Raw genomic sequence first — 17,028 nt, 5'->3', positions numbered from 1 at the left:
AGGCTTGGGAAGCACCACTGAAGGTGCAGCACCTTGGGGGTGACAGGGGCTGTCCAAGCTGCCACAAGCTCCTCACTGGCATGGCAAGTGCAGGAGTGAGGGTCCCCAGCACTGCTGGAGGGCTGCTCTGGCACAGAGGTGGGACAAATGTGGAAACACCACAGACTGACTTTGGTGCACCTGGCAAGGCCTTTGCATGGATGCAAAGACAAATTCCTCTCTTCTTGAAGCAGACCTACCTGTGGGCACCATTGCCCAAAGCTGCAACCCCTCCAGCCCTGCAGCAAGCAGGCATCTGGGGCAGTCTCTGCAAAGCCAGCACATGCTAGGAATTAATATTAATTTTATTCCCTCTAGGAAATAAAATCATCCAGGTTGTCTTTTCTCAAGAGTTTGAACTTCCCAAAGGCAAAAGCCATAGGGACATGAGTGAGGGGGTCCCCAAACACACTGCATGAAAGAGGTTCTTCTTTCCCCTTGTTGGCTGCAGATGAAAAAATCATTGTCACGATGACCCTCTGAGACACGCATCAACACTGTGATGATGTTGTGGGACCAGTTTTAGCACGGTGTCAATTATGCTCCCCCTTCTTTTCCTTTCATACTCCTCCATCCCAAAATAACAAAAGGCAGTGATTGCAGTGACCTGCAGAAAATGTAAAGCACAAGCCAGCTGATCCCTGGCAACACAATAGCAAGATTAGTTCATCTGCAGTGAACAAACACGTATTATGTGGGTTTTAAAGTCAGGAGAGGAAAATGCTGTGGTTTTCATGTACTTCTATTCACTACGGCTGCAAGTTATTACTTCCATGCAGCTGAGAAGCTCTATTTTTAAAAATAGCCTTCAGCTTGTTTTGAAATCTGCAAGCATCTCGCTTTGTTTTGCAGCAGAGTAATAAAAATCTCCGAGCCAGAAACGATCCCGTTTTCCTCCACACGCATCGCCTCCCCCGCCCCAAGCCCCCGCGCTCCACGGATGCTGAAAAAACTGGCGACACTCCTCGAGGAGAAAAAATTTTAAAATCTCAAACAAAATAATAGTAAAAAATAATAGTAAAAACACTCCCACACGCACCCTTCACGCGGAAAAGGCAACGCGGAGCGAGGGGGAAAAAACAACCCCGAAAGTCGACGGCTTGGAAGCGGCGGCGGAGCCGCGGCCGGCGGCAGACAAAGGGAGCGGGGCCGGCCGCGGGCGGGGAGCGCGGCTGCCGCCCCCCGGGGCCGGGCCAGCGCCGGGGCCGCCCTCCCGGGCCGGGCCGGGCCAGGGCGGGCCAATGCGGCCGGCGGCGGCGCGGCGCTGCCCGGCGCAGCCAATGGAGGGCGCGGGCAGCAGCGCTGCCGCCGGGGGCCGGGGGGCGGCGGGGGGGGCCCCCGCCAATCGCGGCGGGCCGGCGGCAGGGAAACACTATTATGCTAATGGTGTTTTGCTCGCACTCGCGGGGAGCGGGGTTTAAAAGGCAGCGGCCGGGGGCAGGGGTTCAAAGGCGGGAGGCAGGGCCGCTCTGAGCGCCAGCGAGCGAGCGGACGGGACAGGACGGCAGGAGAGGAGCGGCGGGGGGGCACGCACGCCTTCCCGGCCCGGCGGCGATGTCCAACGTGCACCTCTCCGGCACCGCCGCCCTGGAGCGCCTCTCGGCCCGGCGAGCCCTGGTCGGGCACGGCCGCAGCCCCGTCTGCAGGAGCCTCTTTGGGCCGGTGGACCACGAGGAGCTGGGCCGGGAGCTGCGGGAGCGCCTGCGGGAGATGGGGGAGGACGACCAGCGGCGCTGGGACTACAACTTCCAAACCGACACGCCGCTGCCGGGGCCCGGCCGCCTGCGCTGGGAGGAGGTGGAGGCCGCCGCCGTGCCCGCTTTCTACCGGGAGACTCTGCAGGTGGGACGGTGCCGCGTCCCTCTCGTCCGGGCGCCCCCGTCCCCGCCGCCGCCGCCCGCCGCCGGCAAGGGCCCCGGGGCCCGCCTGAGCCGGGAGAACCGCGCAGCGCCCCGCCGCCGCGGCATGCGGCTCCGCCGGAGGGGCCCGACCGCCCGCATCACAGGTGCGTGGGGAGCCGGGGAACGCGGGGGACGGGGGCCGTCCCGCCGCACTGGCTGACGGGCCCCTCTTTCCTCTCCGTCCCCCATCCAGATTTCTTCGCGAGGAGAAAAAGGCCGGCGGAGCCCAAGGCGGCGGCGGAGCGCCCCAGCGGCTGCCCGCCGCCCCCCGCCGCCGTGCCGGCTGAGCAGACTCCCCGCAAGCGGCTCCGGTGAGCCAGGTAAGACGCGCCCCGGGAGCGGGCGAGGCTGTCCGGGCGCTTTCTGCCGCGCTCTCTTCCTTACTTCCTATACCACGACCAATTATTTTTCCCTTGCTTATTTTTTTTCTCCCCCCTTTTCTTTTTTGTTCTCCTCCAGACTTTTGCACTACTGCACCCACGGGAGAGGCGCGCCGCCGCGGGAGGCGCGACGCCCCGGAGGCAGACGCGGGGGGCCGGGGCGGGCGGCGCGGAGAGCCGGGACCCCCCCGCGCCCGCCCGGCCCGGCTGCGGGAGCCGGAGCGGAGCCGCAGTGCCGGCCGCGCACGGAGCAGTGTTATCGTACAACAGTGCAATGTATGACGTTCTGTATAGAAATGTATTATGCCTAATGTGAGTACACTGGCCAGAAGTGTAAAGCTTTAAAAGTCATTTATAAGAAATGTTTAATCTCTGCTGAGCTCTCAGTGCAAAAAAAGGAAAAATTAAAAAAACAAGTGTATATTTGTACAAAACTTTTTTTAAGAGTTATACTAACTTATATTTTCTATTTATGTCAGAAACGTGGATAACTTTGACATCCAATAGTCTTTTTTTTTTTTCTTTTGGTTAAGCCAAAGGGCACTATATTTGCTTTTGTTATTCACAAAATGTAAATTTATTTTTATAGTGGATTTTTTTTTTTGCATTCACAAGATGTAGCTATGAATCAAAATATTTTTTAGACTTTACTTGAAGACAAAATCTGTTTCAATGGAGCCTGAGCCGGTCTGTACCACTGCCATTGCAAATAATGCCACAACTTCAATATAAAATTAAATAAAAGGAAACGGCCGCAATCCTGCCTGGTGTGTGCTGGAGGGGAAGTCCGGGGGGCGGGGGGTGGCAGGGACAGCCCTGGCGGCTGGGGCGGGGGAGCCCAGCCCCGTCTGAGTCTCTCGGGGCGGGGGCTCCTGCCTCGGCCCGGCTACCCCGGATCGCGACCCCGCCGCGGGGAGGGCGCTCCCCCCAGCGCCCCGCCGCCAAAAGCGGGCCTGCGGTCCGCCGGGGAACGGGGGAGGGCTTCTCCCTTCAAAACAAGTTCAAACTCCTGAGTGCTGCCGGAGTTAACCAAGCGTGAGGGGAGCACACGCCCTTCATCACACCCTGCCTTCGCCTTTCGGCACGCTGTATGGTTACTTCGAACAGTTCGCCCTTTCTTCCCGAGGCTGTGTCTGCCCCGCCGGAGCAGCCCTGCTGCCCCCCTCGCCATATCGGGGCTGTGGCCGCTGCCTGCCTCTGTCGGGGACAGCCTCGGGGAGTGACGGTGCCTGCGGGCCGTGCCCCCAGCGGGCTCAGCACCGGGGGCCGCCCCTGTGGCGGCTGTGCAAACCTTTCCCCCTCCCCCTCTTTTACGCGGGCCCTCACTCCCCAGCCCGGAGCCCTGGCTACTGCAGGGAAGCACTTCCTGGTACCTCTTGCCCAGCAATGATTTACAGGACTAACACACAACAGTTCTGGGAAACGCAGCAGTTTCAGCTCGCCCTGAACGACGTAAAAAGCAAAACAACACTCACGCGAAATAAACCCTCCCACGAGACGAAATAAGCCCTCCCAGTCAGCATTTTGACAGTGCTTGGGTGACAGTGCTGTCACAGCCGTGCAGCAGCAGCACTTTGCGGCGTCCCCACGGCCTGAGGGCAGGCTAAAGCCGCGGCACCCTCAGGCAGCCCCGAGGGGTCGGGGCGCTCCCCCTGCTCCGAATCCCAGCCTGCTCTGCCCGGGACAGGGGGACAGAGTGCTGGCTGCAGGTGGTGCAGCATTGGGATGTTGGAGAGTGCAGATGGGGAGGAGGACCAGGACGTGGGGACTCACTGGGCTGATTTATGCCTTTCCGATTCCACACCCCAATTTGGCACCTCTGAAATGCTGCATCCCCCACGCTGGACCCAGCAGCTGGGGCGGACCGAGAGGGCGTCACTCCCTGGCTTTCTGATCTCTGTATGATACACTTCCACGGAGGGCGAGGGAGCCGAGAGAATGAGGTTCAGGGTGAATAAGGCTCAAGGTTTGCCCACATCGTCTTCCCCCGTCACAGCGCTCCTCTCTGCCCCCCCCTTTCCCCCAACCTCTCCCCCCGCTGTCACGGCCGCCAAACGCTCCTGGCTGTAAAAGTAACATTGATTACCTCCAGCTCCATGATCGCTTAATCAGAACGGGATTATTTTACACGCCCGCATCAGTGGCCGCTGACTCAATACGATTTTCCCCTCCTTTGAAAAGAAAAATAGCTTTTCCCTTTCCTTATGAAAGCCAACAATACCCGGAGTGAGGCAGCTGGATCCTCCAGGATTTATGGGCTTTTCTCTCGCTTTCATGAAAGCAGGTGCCTTTGGGACCTCCATTGTCCCAGCCCGCAACTAATAATAGGACTTTTCGCAATGAAAGATCCCTGCTCCGAGCTCCCAAATATCTCGGCTGGAGGAGCCGCGAGGTGTGCCCAGCCTGGCCCGGGAGGAAAGCTCTCACCGCGGGCACGGTTTGGGCACGGGGCTCTAAAGCACACAGCCCCGTTCCATGGGCACTGCCCGAGCGGAGCTGCCGGGCTCGCAGCCCGCAGCAGGGATGGAGGGAGGCAGGCAGGGATGGAGGGAGGCAGGGCCGGTCCCGCATCCGCGCTCCCCTCAGCCGGGGGTGCGGAAGGTGTGCGGCCGCCCCCGCGCCCTGCCCCACCCAGCCGGCCGGCCCTCCGCGCCCCGGCACAAAGCACACTGCCCCTATTCTTTCGGCCTTTGTAGCCATATGGCAAATCCATGTAGACACAGCCAACATCCATTTATTCAGGCACATAATGTCCCGCAACAGGGAACAATTGGAACTTTGTTTGCTTCTATTATTGATGCGAATGGGCGACAGAGAGAGAGGGAGAGAAAAAAAAATCATTTAACTATAAGAGATATCCAGCTAATTATGAACCATATGTGCCTATAGTTTCAAAGCAATCCAATGAAGTTCATTTTAAATCTAGACTACTTTATTAGTACGGAAGACAGATGTCTCAACAGTACATGCATCAGGGGAAACCATGTAAAGAAGTTCTTGAAATATTTAACTAGGACTCATTCATTGTCAGAGGGGCTTTAAAGTGCCCTTTATCATGAGAATGCATAGGCAGAAGCGGAGGGAGGCTGCTGGTTGTTACCGCCAACCCACTTACCCCTTAGCGCTAAATCCCAAATTCCACTTTGAATTTGACGACAGGAATATTTTTGGAAAGGATTCAAAATATCAGGGGTCTTGAAGGACCGAGCTTGCTGCTCATTACAGCTACAAAAAGTCAGGTCATTATTTGAGCTGCCTTAATCCCAGACTGAAACCAGCTACGTAATCAGAGGAATAATCTACTCCAAAATCACCACCACTCCCTCTCCCAAGGAGCATTTGGAGCACGGCTACTGCAGTTCCTCCCCTGCCCCAAGAGAGACCAAGGCAGGAGCCTTAACAATACAGGACCTCTAGAAATTTTACATACAAGCATCTCTCGATGTGAAACTGTGGTGGGCACCTAAAGGAAAAGGGTGCTGAAGGAAAACTGGAAGGAAAGCTTGGTGGGAGGAGGTTTCTCAGATTTTTTTTTTTTTTTTTGGGAATGCAATTATCAGTAAACAATCTTGGCAGAAAGGTATCTTTATGAGCTCAGCAACATCTACCAGTAATTAAGCCACTTCAGTTAGATGAATGCAACATATGGTTGACACTGGGAATCATTCTCCTTCCTAGCCACAACTTTGCTTTCTGGGCCAAAACTTGTTCTATTATCACTTAAAATAAACAAAACACTGCTTTCCACTTCTTCAGCAAATATTTGTTGCTAATGAGCAGGATGAATTCGTAACAAGATGGGGGGGGGAAAAACCCATCATTTTTAAAGAACAATTTCTTATGTTTTGATACAGAAATGGGAAGGATCCACAAAGAGAGATGCAAAATGGATTGACCATTTTAAAGCAAAGAAACAGATATGAAGAGTAATAGCATATACACACACACAAGTAACTAACCAGGGAGTATAAAATAATTCATCAGGGAACAGGGGATTTTTTAAGCCACATTGTCACCTATTGCTACAGCATAAAATTGAAATGCTTTTCCAATGTCTTCCCCTCCTGTACCTGCTCAGAAATATTACTCTTGACAATTATTTTTAGAACAGGGTAAGCCAAAACACAAACTAAAAGTCTTCACTTAAGACAAAAGGATGGGCTTATATCTGACTGTCAGAGGATGGAGAAGAATCAAGTGTCTTCTCCCCCCACACACAGTATCTAATACTGAAGACCACACAATTCCCAAATTCCCAATGGAAAGTTCTTAATGTTTTGGTTTATTCTGTTGTCTTTTAAACCAAGGGGGATTTTTTAGCCATGTCTTGCCAAGAACCCTTGGTTGGAACAGTTTTTTGGGGAAGAAGAGAGAATGAAAGATGCCTAAGCAGTTAGATGAGCTGTATAGAACATAAAAGCCCTGAAACAGGCCCTGCTGAGACAAAAAAGAACTCAAACTCTTTCGAGCACAGAACAAGCTAAATTTTGGACCCACTTTCTGCAATCCACATGGCCAAGCCTCTGCTCCAGGAAAACCAGTGGCCTCACATCTACATCAGTGGTGTCATGTGGGCCCAGTCTACAGGATGGGGATGCAGGGAAAGGGAACAGGAGGATGAGGAGGCAGTGGCAGAAAACACCTAGGATGGGGATAACAAGGTATGGGGGAGCAGAAGCATAGCTGGGGTACACTGGAAGAGGTTGGGCAGACAACACGAAATTCTGCTGTGTGCACCAAGGGAGGGAGAGAAGAGAACAGGCCACAACATTTATACCCTGTACATTCCTTCAGAGGGTGCCTGGCCCCAGCACATCTCTGCTGTCAGCAAACACCCATGAAACTCATACAGTAACATCCTATCCCTCTCTTAAATCATTCAGTGCTATCAATAATCTCCTCTTTTCTGTCCCTGTGTCCCAGGTCAGTGTGGGAGCTAAAATTGCCCCAGACCTGCTCAGGAGTCAGTAGGTTTCATTCTCATCATCAAGGACTACTCACTCTCCCCCACCAGATTTGCTTTAGCCTGCTTGATACTCCCTGTCACACACATTACACCTGTATTACACAGAGAAGGAGAGTTGGGGAAAAAACCCTTAAGTTTTTGAGGTACCCAAGCTGTCTGTACAATTTCAGCCCAGATCTTTTGCTTGCTCCCAGTGCATTTTCACAGCCATATACACCATTTCTTCCCCCAGGACAGACAGCACACAAGTCACCCAGTGCTTTACCTTACAGGATGAATCTGGGCCACGCAGCAAAGGTGAAACTTCTGCATAAACTCCTTTTGCCAGAGAAAGCAAAGCAAGGAGCTAAAAGATGCTTTCATGTGTAATCCAGTGCCAACACTTGAATGCAGGCTTTTATTCTTCAGAGCACAGTTGGCTCCTCCTGACCTGTTCCTGCAAGAGAGGCTTTGTGCAGTTCAGGGCCAGGTGCTTCAAGTTTTCCTAAGCAGCCACTAATTGTGCCCAGGTTTCTTGGGCAGCTGATGGGAGCTGCTGGCTCTGAGCTGTGAGAGTGCTGAGCATCCACAGCTGCAGCCAGGGTCACAGTGCCTGGCTCTGCATGTGGTTTTGGCCAGACAAGGCTCATGGTTTGAAAAGGAACAGCCATGGACCAGCCTTGGACCAGCACTCCAAATTAATTATTAGCTCCCATCTCTTTTTATTGGTCTCCCCATCGTTAAGCAGGGATAATAACACTCATCACTTATATTTTGATCCATTAATGTTTGGAAAGTGCTGGGTTACTACCGTGAGCAGCACTGTATAAATCTGGTAGGGACATTAATAATGTCTTTGAGCAGGGTTTGAATAGTGCCCAGTTAATAAGACATAGCACCATCCATTGAACATGGAGAAAAACAAAATTGAGCAACTGCTCATTAAAGCGAGCACCGTTCTCTCTGTGCACTCAATGCGATCATTTAATTAAAAGATTTTATCTTCATGCACAGACACAAGGGGGCAGAGCCAAGGCCACGTCTTCCCTCATCCTCGCCTGCTCCACATCAATCACACCACAGTATTTCTTGGATGTAACCTACAATAAGAACCTAAAAAACATTCAATATTTTTTCCAAGTCCCTGCACTAACAGAAATCACTGCCTGAGCTTTGAGAAGGCTTTTTACCTCGCCAGATCTATTTTTCCTGCTTGTCACCCCTCAGCCCCACCCTCGCCCTGCTGACCACTTGCTGGACCCCTGCAGGTGCAGCCACTCGGCCCCAGCCTGTGATTTCCACCATCCTCAACACCACAGCAAGCCTAGGAAATCACCTCTGTGCCTGGCTATGAGGTAGGGGAAGGAGGAGAGTTTGTCAGAGCTGGAAGATGCTTTGTTTGGGGTTGGTTTTGAGTGGTACTGGATTAGAGGAACAAGGGCACACAGATCCTCTTGCATGCTGTTCTCTGCAGGGGCTGGTGGCAATAGATGTGCAAACCAGCCACCTCAAAAACCAACAAATGAAACCAAGCACACCTTTCCCCAAGAATACATCCCCACCACGGCATGTGTTTCTACATGAAAGTTCTGAGGGAAAGTCCCTGTTTGGGTCACATCAAGCAGCCTTAGACTTCCTGGGAGCTGAGGTTTAGAGCAATTTATTCTGGAAAACAATGAGCACGAATTAAGTTGTTTTCATACATTTGGTAATTGGTTTAGCAGAGACAGCTTTTCTTAGGACCTTCAGTCAAGATGTTTTCAAACATGAGTCGAGTTAAAATCACTTCAGTTTTACCAGTGCTGTATACAGCATTCCATCTGGTGACTGGTGATCCCAAAAGCTTTGGATTTTTTGTTTGTTTTTCGTTTTGTTTTTTGCTCACCCAGATGAGTGAGCAGGACTGGGAATACAGGCCCCCGGTTCTCTATTTTATTCTGCACATCAGGAAGCAAAACCTGTTTCTTTTTCCTGCTGACCGAGGGACTCCAGACACGCATCCCTTCAAAGGAGGAAGCCCAACTTTAATGCCAAGAGCAAACTTTTAGGAGCTGCTATGACCATGCTTTTCTGGTTGGAGAGCTGTAGGAGAGGATGCAGTGGTACCCACCCCTCCTCTCCAAAACATTCAGGGTGTCCATTGCAGCACGAGTGAGGAACCCAGGGAATGCAGCTTACAGGGGAGCACACATTAATTGGAATCGAGATGGCAAAAGGCACCTGCCTGTCGCAAAATCCGCTCTCAGAATGTGCCAAATTGCACATTCCCCCTCCAATGCGTGAGTGCTGGGGCAGGGCAGGGGGAGAAAAGGGGAACACCCGGCACAGCACAACTGCTGGGCTGGGCGCTGCCCGAAGAAAGGGCAGCACAGCCTGTCTGCTGCGGAAATAAAATAAAATAAAATAAAATAAAATAAAATAAAATAAAATAAAATAAAATAAAATAAAATAAAATAAAATAAAATAAAATCAGCCGTCCGTGTTTGCTCTCGGGGGCGCAGCACAGCCCCGAGCAGCAGCAGCAGCCACCTCTGCGGGGGGATACAACAGGAGATTTGGGGGTCATTTCCATAACAATCGCTGTTAGCAAACACCCATAAAACACAGCGGGCAAAGACACCTTAGCAGAAGGAGTTAGCTGCAAATTAAAAGACGTGCTTGTTGGTTTGGCTTTTGTGCCTGTCTGCAGGATTTCGAGGACTCGAAACAGCCTCTTCAAATATTCCTTTTAACCGCACTAGATTAAAAATAATAATCCCAGTTGCGTTTAACAGCTATTAACAAGCAGAGAAAATACAGAATTTATGTATAAAGCCTGATCAAAGTTCGCTGAACTATTCTATCAGACGAAGGGCAGCGGGGAGGGGGGGTGGAGGGGGAGGAAAAGAAAAAGAATAAAACTTCCCCAATTATCATATTTCCCTGAAATTCAGCTATGCAGAACCCGGAATAATTACAGACTTAGCAGAAATATTGCAAAATGTCGGCACGGAAGGGGCTTTTTCTTGACCCGGCAGACTATAATGGGAGATAAAGAGATTGACCATTTTGGGAGGAGGATGCCTTCATTTCTCGACGTGACTGTAGATTATTTCGGCTTCAGGAGACAAGAATGTCCCTTTAACATCTGACCTGGCCTTTATTTAAGAGCAGCACTTCACGGTTCAGGAAAGACAGACAATTTTCTAATTCCCAGCTCTGCTGGAGGCTGAGGCAGCAACTTCCAGACAGGACACCTGCTAACACTAGAGAAATGGCATTATTATGTCTACAAGTTTACAAATCTGAGGATCAAAAAGCCTTTGCTTCTGCTGCTACTCCACAGGCCAAGGACGACGACTTCTTCAAAACAGAGTTTCACAGAGTTTTTTTCTTCCCCCCTCCAAGAAATGGTTTCTTTTCACTGTGAGCAGATCGGTTTCCACGTGAAAAAGTCAATAGTCAAAGAGTTTCCTAAGTTTCATTGGTGTGTAGCAGAAAGGGGATTAGACCTGGGGCCTTTTTACTGGCAAGCCTTTAAGCAAATAAATGTTCTTGAATTCTTAGAGAAACAAACCTAACTTAAACAAAAATCCAGAATATATGGGATTTGCCCCTCCCCAACACAAATTTAAGAGAGAGAGAGAGGAGAGAGAGAGAGAGAAATAAATAGTTACTAAAGATTTAAGAGATTCTAGGGTTAAATCTTTTTCTACTGTAATTTTGCTTTTATTTTTGCTAGTTAACCCAAAGAAAATTCCTACTTCTACGCATTCACAATGAGCTACTAATAGTAACTAGTGTAATGCAATATCAGAAATAATAGAACCATTAGGGTAATGCAATATAATAAATAAATATTAGAATAATGCTATAATTCATCTTTAACAGATCAACTGTGATTTCCCAGCACCGAGAGAGGCAAAAAGCAGATGGCATGCACATTCCCCACCTTCCTTCAGAACCTTACCTGGTAGGCAAAGGCCCTACTTAATTCTTTCACACCTGAAACTCCTAAAGCTGAACCTGTGGTTTTTCGCTTGGGGCACAGTCAGTCAGAGATTATAATAATGATTGTTTTAAAGGGTGTTTTTCTTACCTCCAAAAATTAGAATAGATGGGTGATTCCAAACAAAAATATTCAAAGTGTGTGTATGTTTATAAATATATACATATATAAATATATAAATACATATAAATATATATATAAATTTGTACTGACAGCCAACTGCTGCTGCAGGGCTGCTCCCCCAGCCTGCAGACACAGGTCCAGGTGTCTGTGCCAGCCATTTGCCAGCCATGGATGGATAACACCTGGATCGGTGTTTGCAGGCTGGTTTTAATTAAGCCAGAAAAGTAAGAACTTGAGTAATACACTTGATTAACATGATCCAACATCAGTGAGTAAACGTCAGCATCTTGCTGTAGCAAAACAAATAATTTGGGAAAAATCAAGTGTAGGTTTGTGACTGCACAGAAAATGATAAGCTGTCTGTTAAGTTTGCCTCTCTGCACCATTAAATAGTTTTTAAACTTTTCAGACATTAATTTCCTTTTCCTGCCATGTGCCTTTGTGTGCCCAGATTGCAATGCTCACCTGCCAAGCTCTGTGAAGGTGCCACCTCTGATTTCACTGTGAGCCATCCTACAGCTCTGCACACCCCCAGCCTTGGTCCACCTGGAAATCCTTGTGGTGCCTTGAACCACATCCATCCCCACCGGCACCTGGGGCAGATCCTTGGGCCTTTCCTACTGCTGAGGGGTTTGCTGCAGAGCACAGTCCCAAACCCAGTGCTGCCCAAAATGCAGAAGCGCCTTAAAATTCTTGTCTGGCTGACCTGCCTTGTGAACAAGGCTCCTTCTTGCTGAAAATTCAGGGGCCAAATCCACCTCTAGTCCAGGGACAAAATCACCCTGCCATTGGGTGAAGAAGAGAAGCATTCCCCACAAATTACATAAAATTCCCACAAAAGGGAATGGGCCAGACCTGGGGCTCACCCCGAGCAGGAGCAGGCGGCAGCGTGAGCAGGACTCTGGGTTTCACCTTGCAAACTCTGTGAAGCTGCCTTTAAGGTGAGGAGAAAACCGCACTTTTGCTCTTTTGGCACTCTTTTCCTTGTTGAGGGCAAGCATTTCAGCGCGACCGTTTTTAAGGGATCTCGAAGGTCACAGACCCCACCTGAGGACAAGTTCATCCTACCAAAGCTGAGTGTCTGGCCCGAAGGAGAGGGCACACCGCTCCCAGCATCTCCTGCCCACCTGTTTTGGTGGCTCTCCCGTCCCCACCGCAGGTTTGGGTTCCCCCAGGGTGTTTCACTCGCGGCTGCCTTCCTGCACCCTGCAGTCCCCATCCCCACAGACTCAGACCTGTGCTGGCACCCACTCCCCACCGCCCAGCAAGACCAACGCTTGCCTTTTCGAAAGAAAGTTTGGAAAAGAGAGAAAACATTTATTTTCCCGGCAAATCCAACCTTTTCACCCCACCAAGATGCTCAGGAAAGAGAAGAGTTTTCCCTTTTCCCTTGAGGAAAGCGGCGGGGAATGAGGAGAGCTTTAAAAAGAGGGAGGGAGGGACGAGGCCGAGCTCATGCACAGATTTTAATCTGATCACTTCCCTGTCAAGCTAATCCCTGCCTGACTCAGATCGGATTTTTAGAAACGTGCCTAGAAACCAAAAAGCAAACCTCATTTGAATGAAGCACACACTCCGCAGCCCCCATCTGCAAAGAGCTGCAATTAAATGCAAAAAAAAAAAAAAAAGAAAAAAAAAGAAAAAAAAGAAAAAAAAAGAAAAAAAAAGGGGGGGGGGGAGAGAAAATTAGCATTTTCCGCGGCCATCTGGCATGAGGAGCAGGCGATGGGGAACAAAAGGAGATTTAGGCAAAGGGGAGAGGCGAGTGTGCCATGGCATTGACCTGCAAATGAGCCTTTGTGAGCGAATTAAAGCTTCCCGGACCCCCCGGGACACCCCAAAACAGGCACCATTACAAACCATCCGGACAAAAACCCACTCATCAAAATTGTCTGCGTTTGAAGGGAGGGGGGAGAGGCCATTTAAACCTGCACCTTCCCTGCCCCCACCCGCAGTAATGGGCTGTTAATAGGGGCTCGGCGGGGGGAGCCCCCCCTGCACCCCCGACCCTGCACCCCGCTCCGACCGTATAGCGGGGGGGACACCTCAGAAACGTGGCTCGTCCATAAAACGCACCCGACACGTTATTTACAGCCCTAATCCTCAACAATAGGGAAGAAATAATAAAAAAAAAAAAAAAAAAAAAAAAAGAGAGGGGTCATTTGGTGATATATCAACTTCCAGATGCTGTTTATTTAATTCGAGGGAAGGGGGATGTAAGGATGTTCCAAAGTAGATTTCTAAGCAATTATTAATATATGCTTTTAAATGGAGATGATAAAGAGAAAAGGGATAATCAGGGATGCCAAAAGAAATGGAAAACTGTGCGGGTTGGAGTTTTTGTCTCCTACCCCCTCTTCCCCCATGACTCTAGCCTTTAAGCTGGGAAACCTTGAGGATTTGGAAGTGAAAGCAATGATTTTGGCCTGGGGTAGATACATGAAAAGGGAGGGCGGGGGGAAGCCATCTCCCCCCATCCCCTCTCCAGAAAGGGAATAAGGACTAAAGTCGGGGGCCAGCTGGGGGAAACTTGTAAATGAAACGCGTTTCTTTTATGGTGCTCCCCCCCGGGGGACAGCCCCATTATAACCCACCAGCTATATAGACTCAGCTGCCGCCTCCCCGGCCCGCCGCAGGTACGCGGGGGCAGAACGGCCCGGGGGGGGGCTGCAGCCGGCCGGACCCTGTGCCCGGGCCGGGCCGGGCATGGCTGGGTGGGCGTGCGGGGCTGGACATGCATCTGTGTGAGCATGGAGGGCTGGACATGCATGTGTGTGAGCATGGAGGGCTGGGCATGCATCTGTGTGAGCATGGAGGGCTGGGCATGCATATGTGTGAACGTGCAGGGCTGTACATGCAGGGCAGTACATGCAGGGCTGCACATGCAGTACATGCAGGGCAGTACATGCAGGGCTGCACATGCAGGGCTGCATATGCTGTACATGCAGGGCTGCACATGCTGTACATGCAGGGCTCTATATTCTGCACAAGCAGGGCTGCCCATGCAGGGCTGTATATGCAGTACATGCAAGGTTGCCCATGCAGGGCTGTACATGCAGGGCTCTATATTCTGCACATGCAAGGCTGCCCATGCAGGGCTGCCCCCGCAGCTCGTGCCCGCGCCCCGCTGCAGGTGAGCGCGCCCGGCGCGGGCCCGGGGGCAGCGGCGCTCGCAGCCCCCCAGGTGCCGCTCCCCCGGGGTTTGTTTGCAGTCAATATTCATGTGTTTCTGTCACCGGGGCGGCTCTTTTCACAGTGATCAGCCGGGCAGAAGGCTGAATGACAGGAGACTCGTGGCTCGGCTGCTTTGCGGAGGGGGAGGGATGGATTCCAGCCGCCCGGCCCGCTGCCCTTGCGGGGTTTTGGGGGGGCCCGGCCCCGGGGGGAGGGCTTGCCCGGCTGGGGGCCCAGGTCCTGCTCTGGGTGGGCACAAGGCAGCGGCGCTGGGCACCGGGTGCGAGCAGACAGCTGTGGCTTCTGGGGACCGCACCCCAAACACACACACACATACACACACACAGGGCCAGGTCACCCCCACACCGTGTGCCGTGGGGTGACCCCTGGGCACCCAGGCACGGGTACAGGGGTGGCAGGAGGTGGCAGGGCAGAGGGATGCCCCAGGATGGCCGTGAGCAGCTGGGGTGGCACCAGGGCTGGAGGGTGGGCTACCAGAAGAACATTTTGGATTTTCCTGCACGCTGAGCAACAGGAGAGCAGCAGCAGCCTGCACCTCACCCCTGATGCTCGGGGCACCACAGGGCTGTGCGTGAGAGCCGCCGTGCAGGAGCTGCGCCGTTTTGTTCCCTCCCGCTCGCCCAGACGCCTTCCCCTCGCCTCACAGCGCTGCTCTGTGTGTGCGTGTTTTGTTTGGTTTTGTGTTGTTTTTTTTTTTTTTAACGTCCACAAACTTGTGATTTTCTGTGCAGCTCGTGGGGAGCGAATCAGTATGAGGGAGCACCCTTCTCATTGAAACCGGAGGTGAATAAATTATGAACAGGCGAAAATTGGAACAATGTCTCTGAGTGAGTGTTTTCTAGAGAGTTACTATTCCAGGCTTTGAAATCAATTGATACATAATTAGATTCCTCAAGAGAGGACAAACAAGGGCTGCCATTCACCCCTCCTTCTCCCACATGCATCCCAAAGAGAGACTGGAGGCTTTAGCAGAAACCAGACAGCCAGCATTCTCCAGCACTAAAAACATATTCTGGCTTTGGGTGTTCATTTAACAAACAGATCCTTGAACCTTGCTTCTGTTTTCAGTTTATTTCGACCATGTTTCTTTGTGTTCAGTTCATTAAAACATGTCTCTTTTGAGATCTATTTTTACATTTCAAGAATCCAGTATTGTACTTCTGTGGTGGCAGATGGCCCTAGACATCCAAGCATAAGCTCTTTCCTGCTTTTTTCCCCCTCTTTCTTAGCTCCTTTCTGCGCTGCACTTGAAGCTGTGAGCAGCAACCATCCCTTTCTGCAAGGTCTGGGCTGGCTCTCGATTCAGCACGGGGTTCTAACACGTTACAGTCCCTGCTGTGCCCTCGAGGTGTGTTTAAGCACAGCGGCTGCTACTGTCTGTAAAGTAAGAGCCCTCCACAGCTGGATAGATCCTCATCACACGGGTGGCACGCAGGCTAATTTTGAATCTTTGCCTCGTATTTTCCCCATGTTAATGTTCTGTGGTCCCCCAAATGAATTTATTAGTGGTTAAGGTTGAGTTTCGTTTTGAGAGAGACAGAAAATACAGATTTGGGTTTGTAAAAGACAGGTAAAAGCATGTGACAATTAGAAAAAATGTCATAAAGGTTATTGAACAAAGCAGCAGCACCCCTAGCCAAGTGGGCCACCTAACTGAAGGCAATGACTTGGCTCCTCTGGGTGTCCTTGGTATTGATGTACTTTGATTGATGCACAACCACCTCCAAACCTGATATCAAACACAGATCAGAGTGCTGCAGCCATGAGCATAATTTGTGTCACATATCAGTAGGACTAAAAAGACCTGTACCAGCAACAAGAGAAGCCTACCTGAGCTGCTGTAGACTCATTTGTTAGGGAAGGCAGCAATACTATAGCCTACAATAAGCTGAGAGTCTTGAATACATTACAAACAGAACAACAAATGCCTACACCTTATTAAGTCACAGGGAGAGAGTAAGGTAAATCTGACTTATGTATTATTTGGAAGCATAGGCACAGGTAAGTCTATGTGCTCTCTAGTAAAAAGATAAAAAGGCTGAGAGGTTTTCATCCAAACATATTTGTTGGGATAATAAGCAAAGCAGAAGGGCTCAAACATATATCTAAGAGGAGGCTATACTTTGTGTTTGCTGCACAGATGGTATCTATTTATATCTTCGTGTGTGTGGCTATTTCAGTATCTGATTTTCTGTGGTTTGCTGTCTTACCTGAGTTAACCAACACTCCACAGGCAGAGCCAGCTGGAAGGTCTTGGTCAGTGCAGGCAGGACAGCTTTGTGCTGCTCCAGGGACACTGCACGGACTGCACGGACACGGTGACACAGTCTGCTCCCTGATGGAAAAGGGACAATTCCAGAGGCACACGGTGCTCCCTACCTGCAGGCAGTGCTCTTCTTGCTGCCCTCTGCTGCTTGACCATCCCAGGCTTGACCATGTCAGTCCCACTGCCCTGGC

The 17,028-nt window shown here is 51.0% G+C and overlaps 2 protein-coding genes across 2 annotated transcripts in view; one reads left to right on the top strand and one right to left on the bottom strand.

Moving 5' to 3' along the window:
- The window catches only part of SLC67A1 (solute carrier family 67 member 1), a 77,848-nt gene extending 73,313 nt beyond the window's left edge, over positions 1-4,535 (bottom strand). Inside the window, exon 1 of the mRNA XM_074543322.1 lies at positions 4,407-4,535. Within this exon, the coding sequence (XP_074399423.1) occupies positions 4,407-4,418 (12 nt within the window). The 5' untranslated portion in view covers positions 4,419-4,535. The remainder of the gene's footprint in view (positions 1-4,406) is intronic.
- Positions 1,448-3,078, top strand: CDKN1C (cyclin dependent kinase inhibitor 1C). Its single transcript, XM_074543320.1, has 3 exons — positions 1,448-2,044; positions 2,134-2,260; positions 2,400-3,078. The coding sequence occupies exons 1-2, from the start codon at positions 1,594-1,596 to the stop codon at positions 2,253-2,255; spliced, it is 573 nt and encodes a 190-aa protein (XP_074399421.1). The 5' UTR covers positions 1,448-1,593; the 3' UTR covers positions 2,256-2,260; positions 2,400-3,078.
- Positions 4,536-17,028: the final 12,493 nt, after the last annotated feature.

This window comes from Zonotrichia albicollis, chromosome 6, assembly GCF_047830755.1.
Source record: "Zonotrichia albicollis isolate bZonAlb1 chromosome 6, bZonAlb1.hap1, whole genome shotgun sequence".
Taxonomy (NCBI): domain Eukaryota; kingdom Metazoa; phylum Chordata; class Aves; order Passeriformes; family Passerellidae; genus Zonotrichia; species Zonotrichia albicollis.
Note: the sequence above shows the minus strand (reverse complement) of the source record. Positions and strands in the feature narration are given on the sequence as shown.

Excerpts from the sequence above, each read along its gene's own strand:
- CDKN1C (XM_074543320.1), top strand. The coding sequence starts at position 1,594 with ATGTCCAACGTGCACCTCTCCGGCACCGCCGCCCTGGAGCGCCTCTCG. Across the intron at positions 2,045-2,133 it reads CCCGACCGCCCGCATCACAG|ATTTCTTCGCGAGGAGAAAA; the intron begins GTGCGTGGGGAG and ends TCCCCCATCCAG.